This window comes from Anser cygnoides, chromosome 1 (assembly GCF_040182565.1).
Source record: "Anser cygnoides isolate HZ-2024a breed goose chromosome 1, Taihu_goose_T2T_genome, whole genome shotgun sequence".
Taxonomy (NCBI): domain Eukaryota; kingdom Metazoa; phylum Chordata; class Aves; order Anseriformes; family Anatidae; genus Anser; species Anser cygnoides.
Genome location: NC_089873.1, coordinates 115,765,613 through 115,793,562, shown reverse-complemented (window position 1 = coordinate 115,793,562; position 27,950 = coordinate 115,765,613). Strand labels below are relative to the sequence as shown.

Sequence of the window (27,950 nt, the reverse complement as noted above, 5' to 3'; positions counted from 1 at the left end):
TAATACAGACAAAGAGCTGCAAGGTAGATGAATAAATTAAACATATGCTGGGTAAAAATTGAGGGGTGAAGAATCCAAGGCCATCTTGGATGCCTAAAGCTAGAAATCACAGCTTTCTTCCATTGCTTAAAGACAGATAAAATTAGAGATTACTCCTGTGTTTTTTAAAGGAAACACCCTTCTCATGCAATCAAATGTCCCTCTAAAAATCTTGGAGTGTTTGCTTAAGTCAGAACCATAGGATCTGGCCCACTGTGCATCACTGTTGCAAACACAGCTCTCTTTGTCAGAGGGAAATCTCACACTGAAGAAATGGAGCAGCAGCTCCAAAGTAACAATTTTTGTCTTTAAGACATGCAAATTTTCATTATCTTGTAAGTACATGGTTTAACTAGAAGATTTCTAAGACAGGTTTAATGTGAACTCTGGGACTTGCTAATGCAGAACTTCTCACAGCATCAACTGGGCTTTTCTGAGAATGTGTGCTGAAAAATACACTAAAAATGAGGACCATGACATAATGGGTGGAGTTGTGTGGAAGAGAGTGTGTGTCTGACAGCATTTTTTCCAGGAAACTGGACAGTGAGCTTGTGATTTTAGTTGCTTTATTAGATATTTCTGGTGATTTTGATGAGCAAAGCAGGCTGCCTTTCTGGTGGGTGAGGTTCAGATAATGTCTAGCCCCTCTGTTACGTACTTTCATGTGGTTTATATATATAATATTCATATTGTTTTGAATGAGATTGATTTTAATGAGAAGTCAATTCTGAAAGTGCTGGCTGTAACAGCAGCACAGTTAAAATTACTGGTTTTGGCATGGTAGACACAGGAAAAGTCTATCTAGAGCCAGAAATCTGTCAGACTTGACTGGGGGTAGCATCTCTTCTCTGTCTCACTCTGTATGTGACTTTTAACTTCAAACCATTATTTCCTCTCTGACAGACAAACGATTTTGGCTCACAGTTTACTTGGATATGGGAGACAAAGATCAGCTTCACACACGTGCATGTTTAAACCTATTGCATATCTTCCTCCTCCCACCTATAGAGAAAAGTTCTGAGAGGGTTTCCTGGAATATTTCACTGATATGAGCATGAGGGAAAAAAAATGTGAAGAGTGAGGCTTAAAAAGAGGAAGAGAGTCTGTAATTATATAACTTTCATTTATGCCAGCATCCATTTTTATTGATTTTCATTTTCAGGTAGCAAACGAGCAATCCATTTTCAAATATTCTGTTGGCTGCAGTACTCTGACTTTCACCAGTGTGAAAAGCATGACATTGCTTCTGTAAGCAATCTATATATTTACATTTGAAAACAAAACTCCATAACAGGTATTTGTGGTCATTTTCAACTTCACAATTATTAATATCCACTTGGTTATGCATCACAGGAAAAGATGGTCAAATGCAATCTGCTTAAATACTTCCAGTCTGCTTTTTCATGCACTAGCTAATCTTCATGCTTTTTGGATGCAACCACAAAATGGCAAAAAGACAGAGTAGGCAGTCTACCGGAGAGGTTGTCAAGCCTCTGCCTGTCCTAAATGAGAAGCAGCAGAGATCAGGTATGTCCCAAATCATCCATGCACCAGCAAAGGATCTCAGCACCAGTGCAGCACAGGGCCCAGTGTATAAGCAGTCTTGGGGGAAAATCCCAAGGCTGCCTCTGACTTACACTTTTAACTCTAACAGTCACGTTCCTGAATGCAAACACCTGATGTGAGGATGTGGGGTTGGGCAGGTAATGGTCCCTTTGCAGGGGAGTAGGGGAACACTGAGCAGTGCTGGGGTAGCCCCACACCAGAGCATAGGCTCCATGGCCCAGGCTGGTGACAAGCAAAAATGTTTCTTCTGGGAGAAATGGCCTAACTTCAAACAACTCCTCATCTCTCATATCATGTAAGGGTGAGAAAAACACTCTCCCAGCAAATCTGGATTGCTCGCCCTTCTTTTACGTCAGGGTATTTAAACATATATCTGACTCTTCCCAGGAAATTGTTCAAATGACAGGGTCACAGAAAATCTTAGGATATGGTGGAGAGCAAGGCGGGGTGGAAGGAAAGACTTTCCCTCCTGTTGAGATTGATCCACTATCTCATACAAGGTTTATGGAGCCAGAAGGCTGGATTTAATGACTCTTAGTATATCTTTCAGAAATCATCAGCATCAATAGGTACTGAGTCCCAAAGATGAAATTTTGCAGCCATTTCTACACAAACAGATCATTGCGGATGTAACTGCAATACCAAAATTTTGCAATAAAGTTTCAGCCACTAAGAAATGAGGAAAAAGTTTGTATTTCATTGTGTAAATTTTTCTTCAGTGTAATGTAAGACTTTTGGTCTTTTTTTTTTTTTTTTCTATGTGAAACTATATCTTAAGCCCATATATAGTCATATAAATGGAAATAACCATTTTCAGAGTGAAAGTCGGTGAGGTAGGCTGGTGGCTTCTGTCCTTTTTTGAAATTAGGCAGCCTGAATTTTGCATCTTAGCAGATGACTCCAGAGGGAGAAGAGGGTAGCAGAGGGAGCATTGTCTTCAGGGGGAGCCAATGTGATTAGCATACTTTCAGATGGCTAACAAAAACAGAGATGTATCCCCTGCTTAAAGTCAGATTTAACCTTGTAGGCCAAAAATTTCAAAACTGCCAAAATAAGTTTGCTTTCAACATTCAGGATGCTTTTCAAATCTTTCCCCCTCACACACACTTGCATTTGCCATAATTTTATGTCAGTGACTTCAAAATGTGTCAAATGGAAACCTAAAAATATGCACATTTTTTTTAAAAAAAAAAAACAAAACATAAAATGTGTTGATTAACAGTAATTATTTCTGAAGGGTGATGTAACACACAGCTTTTACTGGTAATTCCTTTTCTGTACTGAGTTGCAATTACAGTAACTAATGGTGCAACTTTTTAAGGCAGTTTGTGGAACATCCTACTGAATTTTAACTAGCAGTGGGTATTGAAAATAATGACCTTCATAAGTGATTAAAAATGAGTTTGTGGAGTGTCAGAATGCTGAGCAGTTAACATTATTTAAAGTATGCAAATATTTGCATCAATGCCTGCATTAATCTAGGTATTTTGACACATAATGAAACAGCCTTAACTTGAGGCATACATTATACAACTGCAATAGTCACTGAGATTCTATAACATCTTGATGACCTTCCAAAATCCAGCCGATGTAAACTTTGTTAAGCTTGTAGTAGCAATGATGTAATTTGCCTTGTAAACAGCTTGAGAGATTTGGATGAAAAACTTCAACCTTGGCACTTGAGGTTTTTTAAACAAGACACCAAAAAATGTATACACAGAAAAGTCACATATCTCAGCTTTTTTTTTTTTTTTTTTTGGTAGGATTCATTTCACCTAACTTCAGACATCTGTAATGTCTGCATTCAAGCTACTTATCTGAAGCTCCCTTTGTATGAGCATTCCTCTCTAATGGGAGTGAAATGGTTATTTCAAAAAGCAAAAAAAAATCTGAGCTGGGAATAGTCATTGGAAATTAACCAGAAAAATGCTTCATACAGAATGCAGTCCTTCTAATTTCCCCCAGAAGCTGCTTTGGAAATAGTGGCCCACTGAAAAGGAGACATCTGGAAAAGGCGCGGAGGTTTTTGGGAAGAGACGGAGGGGAGGGAAGGTTTCTCCTCCTTCTCTGTTGCTGTAGAAGCGGAGCTGTCCAGCAGCCCAGGCACAGGAAACCGAATTGTCTTTGGGGTATGGAAGCAGCACTGCCTGGCTGAGAGTAGAAACGCAGATGTTGGGAAACTCTTACCTTTTCCATCCACCAGCAAGGAAACACTGTGCTTGCATGCTCTGCAGCTGCAGCTAATATCACTTTTGAAGCCTCCTTGTTTGTAGGAGCTAAGAAAGTACTGAATGTGTCTGACATCATCCACAAATGTTAAACACAAGGGGAGCTGGGTCGACCGAAGTTCTTCTTTGAAACATGTTTTTTAAACACGGCAGTCTTCAAAGCTGGCTTGCACACCCTGTGCTGTGATACACAGCCTTTTGTTTTGCATAAGTGTTTGTTTTAATGAGGTAGTGCAATGCAGCTCATCAGAATCAAAAACATATGATGCACCCTAGGCAAGAGAAAGGCAATAACTACACAGATTTTTGAAGAGGGCTAGTCATACCACAGGCTACCATTATAGCAGAAAAAACAACAAGAATTTTAATATAGCTGTCTGGCCAAATATATTAATTTAAATTGAATGGCTTTTTCTGATATTATAGCTGTGAGGCACAATGTTCTACTGGCAAGCATCTTCAAAACCTCTTTTAGAAGATTTGCTTCAAATTATTTCTGTGCACCAGATCTTGATGGTATGTACATTTGGGAGTCTAACCAAAGGAAAAGCTTTTGATTAAATCAATGACCTTTCTTAGAGGTTGAATGAAATGAAGACTGTAATACGAAAAGCTACCTCCTCCAAATAGTGTTTTATTCAAAATATTTACTCTAAGCTCTCTCCCATTAAGTTTGCTGTAACTTTTTCACAAATGTTCATATCCTTGTGTCAGCACAGAAATACACTGTCTCATTAGCCAATCCATTTAAATAAATTCTAGTTGTTTCCATGATCACTTCCCCAAATATCTTGCTAACCACCAATTTCCATTCTTTGCCAGAGAAGACTGCTGGGTGCTGTTTATTCTTGGAAACTTGGTCTTTAAAGTGCTCATACTTTGTTGTGCTTCTTCAAAACTTGGGAATGCTTGTTTCCCTCAACTAATTGCATCTCTTCCCACTTGGCAAATTTGGGAAATTTTCCTGCTGATGTGGGAGAAGAATGAGTGTGATCATTTCTTACAAAATATTTTCTGTACTGATTTCATTTGATAAAAAATGATGTCATCTTATCCTGGCAAATAGATTTACACTTTTTTTTTATTATTATTATTATTATTCCCATGAAGCAGAGGTCTGGGAAGCCACCAAAGCTGAGAACAATGTGTAACATCCTCCCTAGCAGTCAATGTTAGTGAAAGTCAAGTCCCACAGGGAGATCAACAGCTCCTGTGATATTAGGCTGCATATTATTAGATTAGGCCTGCTACATATCCATCAGAAATTTCACCAAAAGGCACAGGCTCAATAACAATTACTATGCAAAGCTAGTAGAGGAAAAAGATCACTTTTCTACTTACCTGGACTGCCTCATCTTCAGGTGAATGTGGGGCAACCTACAGGACAGCCTTTACACAGCTTGAACTGGTCTCTTTGAAATTCTTCTGGTTCTGTCTGGGGTGAACATTGTTTCCTTGCAACCCAAATTGTCTTCTAAATCAAAATAAATAAAGAAATAAAATATTCAATGACCTGTTTAGGGAGAGATTTTTTTTTGGACTGTGCATGTCTCATGCACCATGAATGACTTGACCAGGATTTGACAGTCTGGCTCTATGACACTAACACAAAATGTATTTTAGAACAGAAAACAGGACTTTGCTATGCACTTTTTAGAAATGCATTCTGATGTTTTTAGTTCCCAGAAGACCACTGCTTTTCCCAATGTGCTTTCCATAATTCTGGAACCATAAAAGTTATTTAAAACAATTCTGATAAAACCATTTAAGGAAAACAACCTGCTAAAAACATGATCAGTCCTCCTGATAAATGTGCCCTTCTCCCACCAATAACCTGTAATACCTTCTCTGAAATATCTCTGTGCTACCATTCTATGCAGCTGACAGTGCGTGAGTTACAGGGAAATAATTTGGGCCAGAGAGCTTAGTAGTTACATCTTGGTTTCCAGGTTGCATCAGTTGTCTCACCAGGAGGGTCAGGGTGGAAATATTGCTTGTGAAGGACCACTCCTGACAGCAGCATGTCACCACCAGGTGTGGAGGTAGGCTAGGGATAGTGCTACTGGACTGATAAGTGTGTACTGTAGATCCCAGCGTGTAGTTGGACTTGAGGAACACTTGTACTGTTGCAGCAGACAGGACACTGCCCACACCCCCTAAAATGGACAATGTAATTGTTTTTTCAGTTAAGTCCATGCTGGTTTTTGAGAGAACATAGTTTCACATTGCTTAATAATAGTGCAAATTCAGTTTGCTGGGTTTGTTTGTTTGTTTTGGAGGGGAGGGGTGCGTTATTTACTTCCTTTGCTTTGAGCTTTCTCCTGGACACAGGTTGCTGTTCATATTTATTTGTTCTGCACTCAGACCAAATTTCAAGATCTGTAAAGTACAAATAGGCTTTGTAACCCGTGGGATAGACTACAGAATTGTGGTCAGTCCCCACAAAGACATAACTGCCCACTCCAATTTAATGGACTAAAAAGTCTTAATCTAGAACTAAATTATAATGTTCAGGACTAGTGCTGTTAGCTGCTCTTGCACATGGGTAGCACAGGGCCCTAATCACTTACATTCAATCATGCTTAGCTAAAAGTGTTTCAAACAGGAGCTTTTCTTCTCAAGAAGTAGAGCTGTGCTTTAGCATGATCAGTATTGTTTCTTTAGCACAACTAGCTAAACAGTGATTTCCTAAAATGAAAAGTTTATTTCTTTATGATGCCAAAGTAACTTGCTGCAGGTCTAAAGACTGCTTCCACACCCAGACAAATTTTGGTGAATTTGTTCACTTATCTGAATGTTTCTCTGAGTTTATGACTCTGTTGTTGGTCACCAGATCTGGTATGGTTGGAGTTTGGCAAAGATATTTTTCTCTTACATGTGTTTGTTTACCTGATTTGCTGTTACGTAAGTACTGGACAATGTCCAAGCCTGTGTCAGATTTTGCTGTTTTCCAGCAAAACATTCTCATTTATAAGCCACACTGTTATGAAGTAGAGATGTATTTTTATTTTTCTTTTACCAAGGCCTCCAGTTGTAACTCTCCCAGGGCCAGATCTGGAGAGGGGCTGGTGCCTCAGAGCAGCCATTCTCAGCACAGCCTGGGACTGAGCCCACAGCATGATAGCCCTTTTATCTCTGCTTAGAGGTGAAGGAGGCAATAAACTAAGCTGATTGATGGGTGCGATCTGAAATCTCCCGCAAATCACCTACTGGTAGCACAGTGCATCTGTTTTGTTCAGCTGATCCTTTAATGTACACATGATGTTTATGACTTTGGAGAGGAGGATAGTTTCCTTCTAGTCCTATTCCCTCAGGTTTTTATCCTTATTTTCTAGAAACTTCCTTAATCACATTTAACATTCCACTAGCTCCCAGTTGTCTTTTCTTCTAGTTTTTGCATTTACCAGTAGCAACTTATGTTTCTACCTGCACTTGGCTACTGACCTTGGATTCAGGAAATTAAGTACATGCTTAACTTTGAGGATATGTTTAAATTTTACTAATTTTAAAGGGATTTAAGAATGTGCTTAAGGTGAAATCTAAAATTAACTGTCCTTCCTGAATAAGGATGTTCTCTTGAGTCAGACCCTGTATGCAGTGCCTTAGAATAGATCTTGGCTGTCCCTTGACTATGTTAGACATGCCGGATGCTTTCAGAAGTGGTTAATCTGATGAAAGAATTCATCTCAGAGTCATAAAGAAACCACAAGTTTCCTCCACTTTCAGCCTCTTTGGTCTGCTTCTTTGATATCCTTGGTCAGCTTCTTGTGCTGCAAGAGCATTTGCCTGGCAAGTTTTGTAGTCTTACAGTCGTACAGGCAAGATGCTCACTTGTAAGAATCTGCTGTGACTTTAATTTCTTAACTCTGTGCAGATAACGCCCTTTGTGAATACAGATTCAGCTTGTGTACTAACATTTCGAAAGTGGAAGTTGTCAGATGAAGACCAAAACCTCCAAGACTCAGGAAACAGACACATGATAGTAAAACACAAATACTGAAAATATAAAGAAGGCAAAAACTGCAGGGGCACCTAGACTCCCATGACTTTCTTCTTCCTTGGACAGACAACACATTGAAAACTCTGAAAAAGGAAAAAATATAGTATCAATGCACAGCACACTACCATGTACATGTAATATAAGAGATACTATGCTTATGGCACATTGTTGTAAATGCTACACAGCTCTCTGAATATATAGAAATATTTTGGTTTTAAAATGTTGCTGTAGAATGTTTCAAAATTTCCTAATTTTCTTACTTTTTATTTTTTATTTTTTTTTAATAATCCAAAACAGTTCATGGAATTCAAATCAAATTTACAAATAACTCAGAGGTATCCAAATTGTATTTTATAAGGAATGTTCTATTCACTTCTCCCCAAAATGGGGAAACAGTATTCCCATGATGATATGTTTACAATTTTCCTCAAAAAAAGTTATTTCAATAAAGTCTTGGAAATCTGGAGAGGTCCCAGTTGACTGGAACCTGGCAAATGTTGTCCCAGTTTTCAAGAAAAGCAAGAAAACAGACCCTGGTATTTACAGACTTGTAAGTTTCACTTCACTGCCTGATAAAAATTATGAAGAAGATTTTTCTGGGAGTTATTGGAAAGCACTTGAAAGTACAATGAAGTCATTGGTCATAACCAACACAGTTTCACAAGGTGAAAGTCCTGCTTAAGGAACTTAATTTCTCTTTACAACAAGGTTAGCCATCTAGTTGGTCAAGGGAAGCCAGTAGATGTGATTTTTTATTTTTTATTTTTTTGATTTTTGCAAAGCTTTTGGTACTGTCTCTCACAATATCATAGTGGACAAAATGTCCAGCATACAGCTAGATGAGTACATAATGTGATGGGTAAGCAATTGGCTGATGGGTCAGGCTTCAATGGTTATAGTAGATAGGTTTACGTCAAGCTGGTGAGTAGTCACTAGTGCTCCCCAGAGCTCCATTTTAGGGCCAGCTCTCTTCAATGTTTTCACTAATGATGTGGATGCAGGATTTGAATGCAAACTAAGTAAGTTTGCAGATGATACTAAATTAGGAAGAGCTGTTGACTCCCTCAAGGATGGAGAAGCCTTGCAGACACATCCTGATAGTTTAGACTGTTGGGCAATCACTAACCTTATGAAGTTTAACAAGAGCAAGTGACAGATTCTGCACCTGTAGAAGGGCAACCCTGGGTAAATGTACAGACACAGGGACAGGAGGCTGGAGAGCAGTCCTGCAGTAAGGGATCTGGGGTTCTGGTTGATGGCAAGTTGAATATGCGTCCACAGTGTGCCCTAAGAGGCAACAGTGCCAACTGTATGTTGGGGTGCATCAGGCGCGGCATTTCTAGCCAGTCAAGGGAAGTGATTGCCTCACCCTGCTCTGCACTGGTGCAGCCTCACCTCGAGTACTGTGTGCAGTTCTGTGTGCCACCATATTAGAGAGCATCCAAAGCAAGGCTATGAAGATGGCGAAGGGTCTAAAGGGCAAGATGTGTGAGGAGCGGCTGAGGTCCCTTGGTTTGCTCAGCCCAGAGCAGAGCAGGCCGAGGGGAGGCCTCATGGCGGCCTGCAGCTCCCTCACGAGGGGAGCGGAGGGGCAGGCACTGAGCTCTGCTCTCTGGGGACAGCGACAGGACCCGAGGGAACGGCATGGAGCTGGGACAGGGGAGGGTCAGGCTGGGGGTTAGGGAAAGGTTGTGCACCCAGAGGGCGGTCAGGCACTGGGACAGGCTCCCCAGGGCAGTGGTCACGGCACCGAGCTGCTGGAGTTCAAGAAGCTTTTGGACAATGCTCTCAGACATAGGGGTTGAGTTTTGGGTGGTCCTGTGTGAAGCCAGGAGTTGAACTTGATGATTCTTGTGGGTCCCTTCCCATAATGTATGTTAATGTGGGAGATCTATTTTAATCTGTAGGTGTTCAAGCTTGAAAATGGCAGGGCAACTTAAACTAATAAATAAATAAAATAGAATAAAATTAGCCCAAAGGAGAAAATCCTTCAAAAGAAAATTCCCCTGCAGCAGCTGAATATTTTGTTAAGAGCTGAACACACTAAAATCTTCATCCAAATTGAAGAGTCAATAGTTTTGACTTCTTTTGTACAGTCTTTGAAATTAACAACATGAATTACCATGTATGAATCTGGCTATTCATAGTGCACAAAGTTATGCTGTTTGGTACAGGAAGACTGCAAAGGTAAATCATTTGTTTTCCAACCTTGCTTGAACTAACATGTATAGTTTTATGTTATCCTCTTCAATTTTATTTCAAAGGACAACTTCTAGAATGGCAGCTTAGTAACATCAGACTTGTTGTAACTTTTACATTTTTTATTTTTCTAATAGACGCTCAAGCCAGAAAAATATCCCACGTCTTGGCAGTTGATTAGAATCATTTACTATAATTTTTGACACAGCAATTGTATGGTTTTGTGTCAAATAATTCATTCCAAAGCATTGCAAATTCTTTCCTCATGGAGAGAACTATGGGGCTGGCAATATCTATCTGGACTTGTTTGGATCATACTTGTGATATTGGCAGATAAATAGCTTTAGTTCTGCATATGCTTGGCTTGAACAAAGCCTACACAAACATAACTTACAGAGAAATGCATTCTTTTACAACATTATTCTTGTGTTTTATTTGTCCTCCAATGGCAAACAAAGCTTTCCCAACCCCCAGATCTGGGGCCACGATTGTCCGGGTATGCAGCAAACATATCAGACCCTGGAGGAGCTTATGGTTGAAGGTATTAGTCTAGAAAAACATCTGATTGGATATTATATTACAGTTCAGTTGCTTTTAATTCTTTCTGTGGCACTTAATAAGGACACAAATAGCAAATGAGAGGCTGAGCTGAGGATCAATTGACTTAATGATGAAGCTACTGTCTGGCAGGTGGCAAGTCCTGCTGGTGGTGGAGAGATGTGAACTGAAGTGCTGTGCCTGAGCACATGCTGGGCTACTGTGTAAAAAGGGGGGCCTTTTCCCTCCTTGCGAAACTTCAAGAATCTTACTTTTTCCTTCACTTTCATGACAAGTGTCCTGAAAACAAAGTGTTGAAACCGCTTTAAATATCTGCTTGAGGGAACGTTCAGTGTTTACAAAACCTGCTGTCATTTTTTTTCCAGCCAAAGCTATTTGCCAAGTTTGACCTGAACAACCACATGGCTTCAGCTGTCCCAAAACCACATTCTTTGGCAAATGACTGCATTGCCAATAAATAAACACAGTTTCACTGAACTGTAATGGGAACATTCCATATGGTAAGACGTCTTTGCAAGACTGAAACTTCAGTTTGGCCTTGGAAGGGAACAAATACTGTGCTTGAGTGCTACAATATTAAACCACATGGTTATCTTAAATACCTGTGGCTAATTGGTGAAGCTGATATACAGCTTAACTCCTTATGAAGTACTGGCACTAATAGTAGTGTCAGCAGCTCAGTGTAGGAAGATCAATCAATCTAAACAAGACAGTTTTTAAAATGGCTTTCTTTTTTTCTTTTTTTTTTTTTTTTGGTTATCCCTTAATCAAAATTGTCTCTAAAAAGAAGTATTATTAACACAGAAATGAATAGTCCACTTAATAAAATCAATTATTTCTACTCTGATTGCATCACTTCTATGCACAAGAGAGCTAATAATTAAGTCTGTTGAAGACTCTTTTCCATGTCAGACAGGAAAGTCTAGTTTTTCTGGAAATTACCTACAATTTTTCATCTGCAACTTAGATCTCCTAATATTCTGAATATCTGTTTATCATAGTAAATCACTCAGTTGGCTGCCCTACATTGGTCATGTAAACTGGTGGCTTCAAGCATTTGTGCCTGAACTATGTGAAGGCATGAAAGGCTTAGTTCCAGCCAGAATGACAATTTTCAAAGAAAGTAGAAATTAAAAAAAAAAAAAAACATTTCCAAGCCTGCAAAACTACATCCATTATTTTTATTTTATTTTTTATTTTTTTAATTTTTATTTTTATTTTCTGTAGTCTTCACTGAATTCAGTGAGAATATAGTATTCAATTGTAGATCAATGGGACCACTCTTTGAAGGACTTAAGTTAGTGTCTGTTTTTGCCAAAGAAAAAACCAGACCATTAAAAAGAAACCCAACAGTTACAGTTGCTAAGGGGCAACAATTCAGGTACCAGTAGTATCCTTTATTTAACCTAATTACTAAAAAGCTATGAAATATTAACAAAGAAAACATAAATCTTTGTTAATTTACAGTCTAAGGTGAATTTGTTACTTTACCTCTTCCTTTTCCCTCCTTTTCTCCTTCCCCTTTCCCTTTTGCCTTTTCTTCTTTCCTTTTCCTTAATGCCAGATTATTAAGAAAGTGGCACTGGTACAAATAACATTTCTTAACCCCTCTCCTAATAACACATTTTGCCAATCAGAAGCCAAACAAAATTTTCAGCTTGACTCTTGAGCCTCAGTTAATAAAATAGAACTGTGTTTGGGACATTGTTTACAACTGCATGGGTGAATAGAAGGTTATCCCTCCATCAAGACAACCATTCAGCGTAGGGACAGATTTGACTGGAGGAATAGTCTGGGACAGGTTTGCCTCAAGCAGATCCTGTCCAGATTTTATAAGGAAACAGAGCTCTCTGCCTATCTAGAGAAAGGGTAGAGAGCTCACAGATAAATGAGCTTTATATGAGATTGTGTAGCTCAGCAGAGAGGTGAGGAAGAGAGTGCTGAAGTCCTGTGGCCACCAAGGAAGAGTCAAGAGGATCATTTTGTGTTGCATTGGGTGGATTTTGCATTGCGTCTGGTTGCAGCTGCCTGGCACATGGGTGCCTGCATGGACCCAGACTGGCTGTAACATCCTGACTACTGCACAGCATCCATGGGTGATGGAAGGGAGTGGAGTCCTTTGCAGTAGGGAAGAAGGGCAAGGGGGCAAAGATGCAAAGGAAACCAAACTGCCTTAATGTCACAACTCCTTTCTGAGAAATGCAATATGGTAATTTATATGGCCTTATTTTAACAAGGAACTAATTCTATAAATCAGTCATGGTATGTTTTGGGAAATACTGGCCTAATTCTAGCTTAAACTTTAATCTTTCAGTTGATACAATTTTCTGATAAGATGGAGATAAAGAAGTAGGCAAACCATGGATTTGAATGCCATAAATTGGAAAAGTTTGGTGTCTTCTAGGGCTGGGCCCAAAATGCAGATCCTTTTAGACTAAGTGGCCCATTCTGTTGGACTAATGCTACATACAAAATTTCATTTCAGTTTTACTGGATCCCAGATAATTGGGAATGGTTGTTGGGAAAGTCACAGGCCACCAAGGTAATGTAACACACATGTTTTTAGCAAGTTTTTCACACATGTCTGGCAAGCCTTTCAGAGTAGAAGAAGGCTTTAGGGATTCTTTTGTGGGCCTTAAATTGTGCATTAAATCCTATCAGCTATTGATTCCTTCCCCGTTATGACTTCTGCTCAGTTTGGTTTATTGGACAGTACTTTTTGTGTTTTGTAATAAGACCTAATTAGAGCCCTTTGACACTCAGAATTTCTAGTTTGCAGGGAACTGTAATAATGTGTAATTTTGTTTAATCCTCAGTGGGTTGAAACCTTTGTGCTACTGAGGGAAAGGGAGTTTTGCCATACATGTCAGTGGAAGCAGGACGTTTTCTTTATTTTTCATAAAACACCGGGTAACCAACAAAGTGCTTTAGACATGGGGAGTAAGATTGTGATGATGATTACAAATCCCAGATCTGTAAAAACTCTGAGTTAAAATTATCTTGGGAATTAACTATATACATTGTTTTTTTTTTTTTTTAGTGTTGTTGGTTTTTCTTTCAAAGTGGTAAGCATTTTATGCTCACGGTTTTTATCCATTGAAATAATTGAGAACACTTTTTCACTCTTTCTTGTCAATGTATTTAGTCCCCAAGAGAAAACACGTTGTTTTATCATTACCAAGTCCTTCAATTTCACTGTAGTACTTTTAAGATAATCATCTACTTTTCTTGTGGGTTGCTGTAAATGTCTTTTTCTTAATGCACTGAGCTTTAGAAATGTGGTCATACAGAAATCAGATCAGGTAGGACTTTATCAGCATGGTATTTCTCGGCTATTAGAAATACTTGGTGTTTGTCATCAAGCTTTACAGACCCAAGGTACACTGCTACTCTGTAAAAGAGGCACATTTCCTTCTGGTAGTAAAAAGTTTTTTTTTTTTTTTTTGTAAACTGCTTGAATAATGCCAAAGGTAGAGAGTTGCCAACAGGCCATTCCTGGAATCACCCAGTTTCCAAACAAAAGTCTTTTCTACCACCCAAGCAATCTTGCAGGATCATCACCGCAGACACAGGGTAAAGCTCCAACACATGGGGTCTAACAGAAGAGAGGAGTGAGGGTTTTCAATGCTAGAGAAATGAGTGAGCTGTTTGTAGCATATAATCATAACGTGCTCTGAGGCCTATCTTCTGCTCCTAAGAAAACCACATGAAACTAGTTTCCACAGGCAATTTTGATTGTTATTTCCTCTCAACATATTTGCTCTGCTCTTCAAAAAGGTGATAAATATTTTTAGTATAATTGTATAGTTGAGATTCAAAATAGACAGTGACTTTTTTTTTTTTTTCTCATGAGGCATATGGTATTACTGAGAGATAGAGAGAGGCAGAAATATCAGGCAATTATAGAAATGTGTGCATTTTATCTTTTTTGGACCACACATCCTAGCCTTGGGAGTATTCCTGGAAGATGTGCTGTCAGATTTACCAAGTGCTTAATTTCTATTTATTTTTTAAAATCTAATTGCAAAATAATTGCTCAATGATTATTGTGTTAATGCTCCCAATATTTAAAAGGGCCAGCTAATGTATCTTGCTGTTCTGGACAGCAAGGGGGAAAAAATAAAAAAAACAAGTTACCAATGCAGTGGAAGTAGTTTCCTTTTACTGTACATGTATGCAGCATACATCTAGTGTTTGGAAACAGTAACAGGAATGATATCTCCTGCTACTTCAATTTCAAATTTGTCCTTCATGATTTTAACAAAAGAAGAGTGTTCTTGGAGAACTGTAATTAGTGCATTCCTTCATCAGCCCTAACCTCATTGCTCTTCAATCTGTGGAACCAGGCTAGGGATTCTTTCTTCAGACAGGGCAGTTCTTTCTTTCTTAGCATGAGATATTATTGTGAGATGCCTGGTATGGGCAAGATTAGCATGAAGATCTATAAAAGGCCTGAGGTTTCTATTTGTATCTGTCTGTCTGTCTGTTGGGGATGGGGAATATTTCTGGGTGCATGCATGTATCTCAAGGTGGTCAAAGGGTGGCAGTTTTCAGTTATTAAGAATGATCTGGATTAGCCCCAGTCTTTCTGGGTCACTAAGTTTCAAATGCAGATATTTCACATCTGTTTCTTGTTCACAGCCACTAACAAAGAAGTACAATACCGAAAGAGTCCCAGTTTCAGAAGTGTGTCCGGTCCTTAAAGGAATTTGACTGGTTACATAGAGAGAGGGAAAAAAAAATAAAAAAATGCACAGCTATACCTCTTATTCAAATCTGCAGATTAGGCAAAAACCCAGAGGTGAAAGGTCAAATAAAACAGTTGAAAGCATTTTCTATAGACTTCCTGGTTGAGGAGGGAAAAAAGAGCACACAGTCCTCCAAAGCACGCTATAAACGCCAGAACAGTGTGAGAGACACTTTAATAGGTTCCATTCTTGATGAAAATCTCAAAACAGCCTCACTAATACGGTGTAGAAATCCAATATGCCAGACATATTTGCTGCATGCAATGCCCATCAATCTGGGGATAGTAAGACCTTGAAGGACAGTGTTCAGTAATAACCAGCTCAAACTATTGTGTAGTTCAGTTAAAATTGTCTAAAACAGTTGGAAAAAAGTAATGAAAAATGTTGCACTTTGCCCTAACATTTATTTCTTTTTTTCCTAGCAGAGACTTTTTTGGTTGTTGTTGTTGTTGTTGTTGTTTTGTTTTGTTTTGAAGTACTTTCTTTGTCCTGTGGTAACATTGCCACTTAACCAGCTTTAAATTAGCATCCGATATAAAACAAATAGCCTTCATATTGGTGGAAGCTTTCAGACAAAAGTTTCAGCACACTTTGATTGTTAATCCATACAGCACACCTTTGGCATTCAGTGGTATGATTCCTAACATTTCAGAGATGGGAAAATGAAGGGAGAATCAAAGGAAAGCTGGGATGAGGTTCATCTCCCGTAAGCAGAATTTTCCAAAAGCTGGGTGTCTTATGCAGGTTCCCATTGTAGGCAATGGGTTCTTTAGGGGTGTGATTCATCTCACTTTTTTAAGTAGCTGTTGTAGGTGAGACTGAATGACTTGATGAATAAAATTGTATCGGGGGCTGCAGAAGATGTCTTGGAGAACTAGTCTGGACACCTACATTTAAGATGGCTGAAGCCTGCTGAAAGGAATCCCACTGCAGCAGACAGTGGTTCAATTCTCTGCCTGCAAATGAGTATGTCAGCACTTCCCTCTCCCACTAGGCTGTTATGAACTACATATGTTGAATATTACAGATAACTCCAGTGTTTTAATAATAGTGACTGTGCCAATGTAATTCAGGCAAACAGAGCTCCCATTTCTTTCATCTCCCACTCCCGTGGTATTTGTTATGTAGAGAGTAGAGCTGGTCTCCAAAGATAATCAGAATGGACAAGGTGGTCAAAAAGTGGTGAAGTTATCAAAAATATTTAGGGTACTGCAAGATTAAATAGCTTGAGTCAGAGTTGCAGACTCAGAATCGGTAAGTGTACTACTTTGACTTGAAAACTTCCAGCATTTGATTTCTGTAAAAATGTGTCAATTGGAAGACTTTGCTACTATTGTTCCATGAAGTACAGTTAAAAAAATAAAAATAAAGACTCTCCAAATCAGGCTTTCTCCCAGCTTTTCACCTCAGACAGCAAACGAGGGCAATTCATTGCTCTGGCAGTGGTGGAGGTGTCATAGTAGGGAGGGTGAGGAGGGGGTTAAAATGTGAAGAGACTACTTGGCTGAGTGGGTTGGAGCAGCTGGAGATAACACATGGGGTGACTGAAAGGACGTAAAAACGGGAGAGTGCGAAGAAATTCAGTAGTGACCAGTCCTGAGGGCAAACCCTGTGATGGGTGCCACGGCAGCAGGAAGGGACCTGTTTTACCTGCCTCCGTTAAAGCATTCCTGCTGTAACAAGAAGTCAGTTCAGAGCCTGGCAAGAGCTGTTCGTGCATCCTGTCGCTTTGGAGGAGCCGCTGCTCTCCTTTGCGGGGCACGGAGCACCCTCTAGTGACCGCAGCGGCAGGAGCCGGCCCGGGCTGGGATGCCCGGGGCTCGCTGCCCAAGGGCACGGTCGGGTGCTAAAACTGGCGAGGAGCTGTCTCTCCTCCTCCACCGTGGTGCCGAGGCTGATCGGAAGGCAAACAAGAGGCATGAAAGCTTAGAAATGATGCTGAAGGAAAGGATGCTTTTTCTGTAGGACTCGTGCCTCGTGACCCCAGTGGCCAGGTAGTGATAGTATTAATAATGCAGCTTTACGTGGGCTGCTTGCTTTGACATATAGTGACTGGAGTTTGGCAGAAGTGCTCAGAGTAGCATCATCCTCCTGGAGTTACCCTCACAGCCGTGGGTCACCCTGGAATCAGACCCCATTTTTTTCCAGGAAGGAGCTTGTCCTGCACCCTCAGTCCTGGGTGCCGCATCAAACCCCCTCAGATGTGGAAGGAAGAAGTCCCCATAGCATCCCTGGAGCTCCAGCAGCCCTGAGGATGGGGGATGACAGTCAGTAACCCCCCAGAGCATTGCCCAGGCTTCTGGTCCTCAGCACCTGGGGGCAGGTTGTGAAACTCTGTTCTTCTCCTGGGCACCCCTGTGTGTTCCCCTGCTGGAAGACCATTTATGAGAGCTTTCTTTGTGGGGAGGGGAGAGTTTCCCCCTCTGTGAACAGATTTGCTGACATTTTCTTCAGAACCAGCTGAAAGCCATGAATTAAAGGGAGGAAGTCCCGTTGAAGCGTGTGGTGAAAACTTGATAAGAGCTTATTTGGCCCTCACACACCAAGCGGAGCATGGCCAAGCTGAACAAAACATTCAGAGCTACATTTAAGCAAAATGCTACGTCTTTTTAGAGGATTAAGACCTTTACAGTACCATGAAGTAGCACTAATTTCCCTAAGTTTCTTAAAATCTACTTAAAAAAATAAAAGCAATGCAAAGTCCTTTATTGAAGTCAATTTTTTTGACTTGTAACCAGGTTCTGCCTAAAGTGGAACATCTTTTTTTTTTTACCTGGAATACTGATAAAAGGAACAGAGTTTGCTTTTATCCTTTCCTTTCCTTGCCTTGCCTTGCCTTGCCTTGCCTTGCCTTGCTTACCCACAAATGCTGTATATACACACACTAAGTGTAACAGATGAGACAAATGTGTCCTCAGATCACCCAGATGAATTTAAAGAGAAGTATTTATAATGTAAAGAAGTATGTACAGTTAAAGGGACAAAGGCCATGTTATTAGCAGTGCTATAGCAGTTGAGAGACTGAAAAGGAAAGAAGCTCTCTGGGCAGACTGCTGAACTAGGGTTGTGAAAGTAAAAGACCTAGTGGCTTCAGTGAGGATATTAGAAGTTGCCTCTAACCTCTTGGTCAGCCAGGGCTGGGAGCAACATTCTTGGTTTACCTCCCAGACAGCAAGATGGATTGCAGAGCTGTTTACATAGGGAATACTGTAATATATTTCCCACATCCTAACACTCCAGCACATATGATATAAAAAATATGAGAATTGATTGTTTTGTAAAGTTGTAGGATCATTTCTAATAGCATGAAGAATGGTTGCTTCAGAAATATTTTACTTGTCGTTAGGTGCGTACACACATACAGGACATACCTCTGCTACATTCCATAAAGGTTTCAACGAGCACAATTTTTTTCTTTGGATATTCATCTTCTTATTTTAGGACCCAATCTAATCGCCTCTTTTGCATGGTCAGACTAAATCTGTCTTTGGTCTCCAGTGCAGAAAAACTCTTCTTTAAAGAGGGAACTCTTTAGTCCTAAAGATGGAAGGCACACAAAGCAGTGTTTTACCCTGTCTGTATCCAGGAAAGAACAAGTGCACAGCTGTAACTTTAAAGCATGTGTAAAAATCTTGTTTTGATCAAGAAACTTAAGCACATATGTAGTGTTAAGCAGATAAGGCAGTGTTTTGTTGCTGTGGTTTCTAGATGCAGGCTTGAATGTAAAAAAAAAAAAAAAAAATTCAACAAAAATTGCCCAGACAAATTGAGATGACAAGCTTGAGGGAGAAATTATGGAGAAAAGCAGTGTTGGGTTGCTTGTATGCCTTTCTAATGCTCTTTAATACTTTTTTATGTTTTCATTTTGTTTGTTGACAAAGACACATTTTTTCAAACTCATACACCATTATTACAGACAATAGCGCATAGTTGCCTAACATAACAAAAACATATTTTCTTTCTATTTAATCTTAACAAAATGCAGAAAAGAGAATAATAGTAGAAGTGTTTGCACTATTTTTCTTTTGCAACTGGATGATGGTGATTTGATAACCCAATATTTTCCTTTCTTTACTATGCCAAAGCTCTGCCTCACAATTGGATCAACATAAGCGTAAGCACTCAGAAATCTGCCTGTGGGTATTGGCTTGAAAGTCAAATAAACTTCATTGAATTCTTTGGCACAGAATGTGTGCCAGTTTAAAATGGCAAAATCCTTACCAGGCTGTGGGCTCTGCAAAATTCATGTAATAATAATAATAGAGCTCAGCAGAGTCTGATATTGCCTGATTTATGCTTCCAAAAGCCCTACAGAAATCAACAAGAGGTTTGTATATATGGAGACAGGCTGGAGAAGAATCGTTACTAAATCCTGCTTGTGAATGAATTTGTTAGATCCCACCCACTGGAGAGCTGGATACTTCAAGCGTCTCAATATATTTAAGAAAAAAAAAGTAAAGTATTATGGGCTTAACTAGAGTGGAAGTCACCCAACTGAAACATTGTACAACACTGAAATTTCAAGAAAAAGGTTCTAATCTTTTGGCTGACTTATTCATTGTTTGGAGATGAAAAGGGAGGAAATCAACATCCCCATGAAATACAATTACTGTAAATTGCTTTCTTTTCTTACTGCTCATAATGAGAATAGGAAAGTTACCAGAAGTTACCTACTCTGCAGAAGCACAGTAAGTTGATGAATGTAGGCCTCAAGAAGACATTCAGCAGTGTAACTCTGAATTTATATATGAATAAATGAATATATATGAATAAACTCATAGAGGACATAAATTATTGCACAGCAGTGCTGACACTGGATTGCTCTGAAGGGACCAGAAATCATCTTTGCAATGGAAGAAACCAGAGCTCCTTGAAGTGAGCTATAAATTCAAGCTAAACTTGTACAGGGGGATAGATCCTGTGACATCTCAGAGCCCAGTTGAGGGTGTAAAAGCAGGGCACCTGCTGCCCTCAGTCTCTCCATTAGCATCTGAAGGGTGCTGAGGCTTTCCTCAGCCCTGTGGGCTGGCTGAGGAGGCCCCAAGGCTTCGAGGCAGCTGGAGATAAGCAGGGAGAGAGGCCCAGCTAGGTGACACACTATAACTCTGCCAGCTCCCTATTGCACTGGTCCTGTGCTTTTTGTGCAAGCACAAATGCTGTGTCCTGGGATTTCCCAATACGTGGTCCTCAGGGGACCATTTCCATCAGCAGGGGTGGATGGAGCTTTTTCTCTGCCCTGCCTCGTGTGAGGTGGACCAGTGCCTGAAGGACAAATGCCTTCGTGCCAGGCAGGTAGTACTTCATGTCCTCCAGATGCTGCTCCGGAGGAGTACATGGCCACCTCTCACCTTCTTTGGGTCAGGATAGGAGGAAAAGAGTGAACTGGGACTTATGGTACTGCCACCTCTGTCAGCGTGTACTGTTTGGAAAAAGTGCATACCAATTGCTAGCAGTCAAAAGCAGGTTTCCTTTTCTTTTCATAAAGAGCAAGAAAGGAAGGCACTGGGAAAAGATGAGGTCATCTACCTCTACTAAATACTGCTACTACAAGCCATCACTATTTCTTACACTTTTTTTTTTTTTACCCCATCAGAGTTCCTGGTCAGAGGGCAGGACCCTGCTACAGTGGGAATTGTTTACCCAGTGCTGCAGTGCTTTCAAATAAAATGTCCAATGGTTTGATGTTGCTATAGCAGGTACTGAAAAATCAGAAGCCAGTTACAGTCAGAGCAGCTTTTAAAAATTACAAGACTAGTTAAGAAGTAATACATTCTGACCTTTTTTTTCTTTACATTTTTGAGAGTCCTCTTCTCGAGCTTTGTCCCTCAGCTGAAAGCTTGCAATCTTTACATTCTCTTGTCTTTGACAAAAACAGAAAATATTGCAAGACTTAAAAGAGCAAGAGGGTTGTGCCAGTACTGGATCTTTGTGTGTGTGTTTTTGCACTGCCTGACACTGCCAAAACACTTTGCCTTTCTCATTCCCAAACTCTTTCTTCTTCTTTTTCTTCTTTTCCTTTATTTTTTTTCTTTATTTTTTTTCCTCCTTTTTTTTGGAGTTCAGCACTCCTAAGCAAGGGCCTAGGGTAGGGACAGTATTTTTTTTTGCACAGCTTGGAGTTTTGGGGTGCCCTGTAATGGCCAACTGTTACAAAAGGACAAATAAATATATAACAGTATAAAAAACGGCTATCGTGTTCAAACCAGGAAGGGAATCGCCAGTGAAACCATCTGATTTTCATGCATGGATAGAGCAAGAAAAGCTGTGAACTAACTAATCTAAGAGCATGGGCAATGTAAGACTGTTTAAGGTATTCAGACATTCGTTTAAGAAATGCATGTCTTTCTGTGGCTTCCTTTCCTCAGTGAGAAAGAGGTATCGAGAAGAAATTACTGTCACCAATCTACTCACGTCTTGTCTAAGAACAAACGTGCTAGATCTGGTAGGCTAGAAAGTGTCAATAGGCTAAGGATCCAGTTATGAGTGTAATGGACAAATATAGATGCAGTGTAAGCCGGCTAGACTGCATTAACATATTTGGAGATACACCCGCTTATACCCAGTCTGGCTGTGGCCCTGAATCAGCAATTCCCCAGTGAGCAGACTGCTTGAAACCCGTGCCGAATGTGGCCCATTTCAGCTGACATCTGCATCCTGCCTCAGAGTGGCATGTAACACTTACTGCACATCAGATCACACCTGCCTAGGCAGTCACAGGCAGTAGACTTTTTTTGTTAGGAAAAAAAAAAAAAAGATTTTAGTCACATATCATCAAGAAAAACAACATTGTTTTAGGACTCTTATCTCTTCACTCCCAAATATCCTGTTTCTTCGAGCTGCAGTGGCCAGGACCAATAGAAACCTCTTCCTGCCATTGGCTGACTTCATTTCCCAGAGTTAGCACAATCTCATCCGCTCTAAACAACCTCATCAAAACTTCTTTCTGGTCAGAGCGAAGCAATAATTATTATTAGCAATTATTAGCAATCAATAATCTTGATCACATTATGGCAAGCACTATTAAGGTAAGAAAGGCGTACCTTTTTGTTGGAATTTTTTTCAGTAGCGTGTTCTTTGGTTTCCTTTATCAACCTAGATAAGTTAGAATTGGGCAACACCCCCACTGCCACAATAGAGGACAACAAGATTTCCTTTGTACTGCCTAGTAAATTTCCTTTTTCCTACTCCAACCATCCGCAAGGCTTAAAAACTTCAAACTCGGAAAAAAAATTGGTTTTTTTAAATTCACTGTTCAGTGCTGTGGATTGCATATGCGAAGCCCTTTTATGAGAGCTTCTGAAATTTCTTGTAGGTATCATTCTGACAACTTGGATGTGTTTGCGGACTGCCAGAAGGGGAGAGGGTGTGCACCGAAAGGAAAAAAAGGGTTCCTAAGAGTACTAGCCTTTTGGATACTTTTAAATGTTTCTCATGTTGATGGGGACACAAATACTAGCAAGCGGGAATGAGAGGCACCAGCTCTTCTTTCCATGTCCTGCAGAAGTTAATGATGTGCTTTTCTAGAAACTCTAGACTGATACTCAAGACTTTTCGTAAGGTCATTTTAATAGTGGTGGCAAGATCTTGTGTGTGTGTTCTTTTTCTTTTAATTTTTTGGACAATAAAATTCTCTTGTAGGCTTATAAATTTATCTCGGTGCATGTTTTGTGGCTTTTTTGTTGGTTTTTATTTGTTTGTTTGTTTGTTTTGTTTTAAGAATGGCTTTGCTGAGTTTTTCAGGTTGTGTCACTTAGAAACTGGAGTAAATCTAAATGTCTATCTATTGAGCTTTTGCTTCTTTCTGTTTTGCAACAGATAGCAGTTATAGATATAACAATAGCTGTGATTAATTGCAGAAGTGTAACTTCAACTAAATGTTTTGCGATAGTGAAACTAATTTTGCGTAAAGAGCAAAACAGCATGTGAGGTACAGTGAGGACTCAGCAGCACTGTATTATCAGATTTGGGATCAAGGTATTTGTTCTCTTCATGGTATTGTGTATTTTTATACTTTTCTGATTATGCCAGAGATTTAGTAAGAGATATGGAATGGCAGCGGTGCTGGCCATTAGCTAAGTGGAGCTGAAGTTTGATTTCTCAGTAACTTCTGCGTAGTTGTTGACATTTTAAAGATCATAGGATGCTATTTGTTATAGTTTTTAAATTCTGAAAGTCTTGCCTGAAGACAATGTGGTTAAGAAGAATAATGAACCTTCTATTTTTGTAATCGCTGATGCTTCTGAGAGGCTATCTATAGAAACACAGATCTGAATCTACTCTGCATTGCTGTCCAGTATCTGTTTTGCTAAATAGCTCCTGAAACAGCTGAATTCCCTTTGGTTTCACTGTGTATTTCAGAGCACACAAGACAGGACAGGATCAGGCTCTATATGAAAATTTCAAGGCTCAGGGAGGCAAGTATTACATTGCTGAAAAAAAGCTATGTACTGAGAGAGTAATGTGGATTTTGGTGTCTATTAAACAGAATGCACTCTCAATGCTGATGGGAATTTTTTCTTCAAAATAAAGGCACAATGAGATTTGATACTACGTATACTTTGAGGAGCATATATATATATATGACATTTTCTATTTGTTTAATTGTAATAGGTAAGTGATTATAAACAATATCTCATCATTGCTATTTCACCTCCACCTAACAGTGTGATGAGAAGATATTGTGTGCAGTTGTGTATTGTGCAACCTGTTAATGCAATGCAGGCAGCAAAGCCTCCTGGGTGGAAAAATGTACATTTTTGTCTCCTCATCTGGGAGTGTGAACCCTGCGGAGTGAAATCTGCACCCCAAATTGTTGTGGATTTCAGCACCCAAAGGGTTGGGAAGGCCTAGTATTCTGAAGCAAGGATTTTATTTATGCGAGTGTAAAGTGTAAAATGACTGGAAAGAAATGACAGGTGCTTTGCATTCTAGGTGCAGGAAATGTACTTTGACATGAGGCTAAGCCAGTCCAAAGAGATTCAATTCCTCTTCTATACTGAGTACATAAAGAAGTAATTTAACTGAGAGGTTTCTGAAATAAAGAATTTCCATCTGAAGGCCAAGAGGGTGCTTGTGCTTTTGCTAAACAGTTATGTAGTATGATTTCGCTGACGTTTCTGAAATTTCAAAATAATGGCCTGTGCTGCTTGCCAGCAAGGGGCAGCCCAGCCACCAGGCTGTGGCCAGGGGAGGTGGGAAGCCGTCTGTGGGAGCTCTGCACCAGGAACCCACTCTTGCCTTTAGGGAAGCCATGGAGTCATTACTTGTGAAAATTGGGTTGTGGTTGTTCATAACCAGGTAGAAATTGTGCCAGATTTATACACATGCAAAGGTGGCCTCCAGTAATGCTGCTTAGTTCTTTCTTCTCCTATCACAAACCTGCATTCAGACCCACAGGACCAATGAGAAACTGGACTGGCTTAACTGGGGCTGGTTGCTGAAGCCAAACATCCCTGTAAATTTTGGGGCCCCTCCTGCTCTCCCGTGATGTGAGCCGGCAGGTGAGCAGATCACCTCCCAGATAGCTTGCCACAAGTCGGGGGGCCACCTCACTCAGCCAGGGACCCCACTGTGTCACTGGAGCACAGTTGGCTCCCCAGGGAACAGCTTAAGAAATTGCAGAGAGAAAACGGGGGGTTGCGCCTCTGCAGGCAGTGTTTGAGTTTCTGCACACAGTTAGGAGGCTTGTATTTCTAATGTATTCACTTCCGTCTACCTGATGTAGTAGAGTTAATCTCACTGTGACATTTTTCTGGCATTCGAAGGCTTGAAAAAGGGCTTTTTCAAAAGGGGGAAGCCTAGCAGTCAGGATTTCAGTGCTAAGGTGACGTGTTTTCTTCTGGCACAAGCAGCACCTGGCAGATGTGTGCGGTAACACAAAGGTGCAGAGCCCTGAAGCTGAAGACTATTGAATCAATACAGCACTGCTAATTATAAGCATCCCACTAGTTATAGTAAACAGAATTTTAGAAAACATCAAGAGCTTCTGAATAAGGCATCTGTCTTTGTTTCTCTGTTTTGTTTTGTTTTGTTTGTTGTTGTTGTTGTTGTTTTATAATGAAGCAAAAATTACTTAAGCTTTACCTTGGAATGAAGTAAAAATACTTATCCTGAAGGTCGTTTTGGTTTTTGCCATTATCCAATAGTGAAGGAAAAAACATGAAATAGAAAAATACAACTGGAATTATATTTCCTTGCCATGTAGCAGACCTTGTTATATTTCTTTTCCCTGCTTGCCAGTACAATTACACTTATTTTTAGAAAAGCTATTTAGTACATTATCTTGACTTTACAAAGACTAATTGATTACACATGGAAATATTTCTTTAATTTACTACTAAATATGTGCATGTTACCCTTTCATTATTGATTTCTAATGTAATGTTTGTGTGGAAGCTGTGCTTTCTGGGAGAAAAAGTCTGTGTCCTTGATAAAGGGCAGGAGAATCATTGTGGTTTCTAAAGCTTGAAAGTGTATGGAAATACTGATTAAAGGAATATATATGTATAGTGGCAAATTTTTTTGTGAGAAATCTTAGTCTTTGTTTCTCTCTATACCATTACTTTTCTCTCACTTTCTTTTTAAAGGTTAAGTACTCATTCAAATATTTCCAAATCAAGGGAAGCTGAAAGCACTTAAAAAACCCTGTTCTTGGCATATGGAAATGTTCAAGTCTTTGTTTAGAGGACTGCATCTGCACTGAGGTTAATAGAACTAATACAGCAATTTGTACTTATGTTCCTTGCATTAAAAATAATAAAAATAAAAAATTGAAGATTTTTCTGTTTTGTTCTCATCTCAGTTAGGAAATGATTCAATGGTGTACTTTAAGACTGTAAATACTTCAATTGGCTTTGGTGTTATAGCACTACCTTCTTAAAGCCAAGCACACATCTAAGAGCTCCGATGAATCAAAAACAAGAGTAGAAAGAGTGCCTTAAACCACTTAGCCTGATCTTCTTAATTCAAAGTTTCCACCAATTTCAGGAAGATTTTGTTCCAATAAAGGCGGTAGAGTCAGACTGTAGTTATTTCCAGGTAAAACATTATTTCTGACTTAAACATAAATGTAAAATTTTGGGTAAAAAATAGTCATACAAGAACAGACGATATTTGGGGAATTTTTGTTTTCTTTTGCTTTTAATCATCAGTCATTTAACTCAAGCTGGTTTGTGGCTATATATGCCAAAACTAACTCCAATATAAGGATCTTGCTTTCCAGAAGTAAGTCCCCAGGCAAGGAACAACAGCTGGAATATGTGTATGTTTGACTGTCTGGATTGGTTGGCTTGTTTGTTTGTTTCTTAACAAGAACTATATTATCTCTTAACAAAATGTTTTTCAGTAAGGTCCGTGAGTTAAAAAGGTTTTCAGAAACAACATTTAAAGAATCTAGTGCTCTTGGAGAATGAGTTGCTGAAAGATAAATAAAAAAGTATTTCTAACAAATGTTAATGCCAAAAGAAGATATTTATTTTCCATGTGACTGTTTATAATCCAGTAAAAATATATAATGCTGTTCACTCACAAGAAAGTAGGCTTCATAACGTAAGCTTCTACATCAAGCCAGCAGAATTATTTTGAAAATCAATAAAGTGGAGAAAAGAAATAGAACAATCAGGTTTGTATTACTTGTATTACCAATTTAAGCAAAGTAAAAGTGATATAGTAGGGAGTATCACATGCTGTTCCAAACCTTGTCAAATTAACAAAAATAAATAAATAAATCCATTGACTGCAACATGAATTCTATCAGATTCATTATTAACTAGTTAAAAATTAATTTCCTTTGTTAGATAATTCTACAGTAGAGAAATGCCAACATTTTTTCGCATTGCCAGTAATAAAGCGCCAAGAGTCTGACAAAATATGCATGTGTTCTGCTTGTCATCCTGCTGTCCTGTTTGTGTACTATAGAATAAATTTTCCTGTGTTCAAAACAGACAATACAGAAACTCCAAAGCACTTATTAGAAAAAGGAATCAATTATTTCCTTAAAGGATGTATCTGTCTTTATGGTTGCAGGGTTTATTTAAAATATTGCTAACAAGCCTGACTGAGGTTGGATAGTGCCGTGTCCCTCAGTTTATTCCCTGACTCCCCTAATCCCCCTCACCCCACCCTTAAAAGAGGGACTGTATAAACAGCTCACCTCACTGAACAGAGGGAGAAGTTGTTTCAGGAACCCTGGTTCAAATCCCAGTCTGAATCAGGAGATTCAGGCTGCAATCCTGTATCACAAGGAAGTTCTTTCTTTCCTTGCCGTGCATGCTTAGGTACCAGGTTGATGATTTTTACTGTGCAGATAGTAACATTATTAGAGCCATTAGACATTGGTTAATCGTTGATAATAACCAGGAAATATTAGTAATTTAAAAAACAAAAAAACAAAATAAACAAGCAAACAACAGCAACAACAAAATACTACTGTGTTCAAATAAGTGATTACCAGCTCTGGTAATTATCATGTCATAAATCTAATTTGTTTCAAAATAAAATTAATAAAATGACAATCAAAACATTAAAAAGAAAAAAAGAATGATGAGGTATAGCAATTTTTCAAAAGCTAGTCTGAAGGACACACCAAGTGATCATCTCTGTACAATGGACCAG

General features: G+C 39.4%; 1 protein-coding gene across 4 annotated transcripts in view; it reads left to right on the top strand.

The window, feature by feature from the left end:
• ERG (ETS transcription factor ERG) overlaps positions 1 to 27,950 on the top strand; it is a 147,302-nt gene that overhangs the window by 59,109 nt on the left and 60,243 nt on the right. The window contains exon 1 of one of the 4 annotated variants that reach the window (XM_013181390.3): positions 22,206 to 22,363. The exons of the other annotated variants lie outside the window; for them this stretch is intronic. Coding sequence (XP_013036844.1) covers positions 22,346 to 22,363 — 18 coding nt within the window. The 5' untranslated portion in view covers positions 22,206 to 22,345. Of the gene's footprint in view, positions 1 to 22,205; positions 22,364 to 27,950 lie in introns of those variants that run through there. 4 annotated transcript variants of the gene reach the window in all.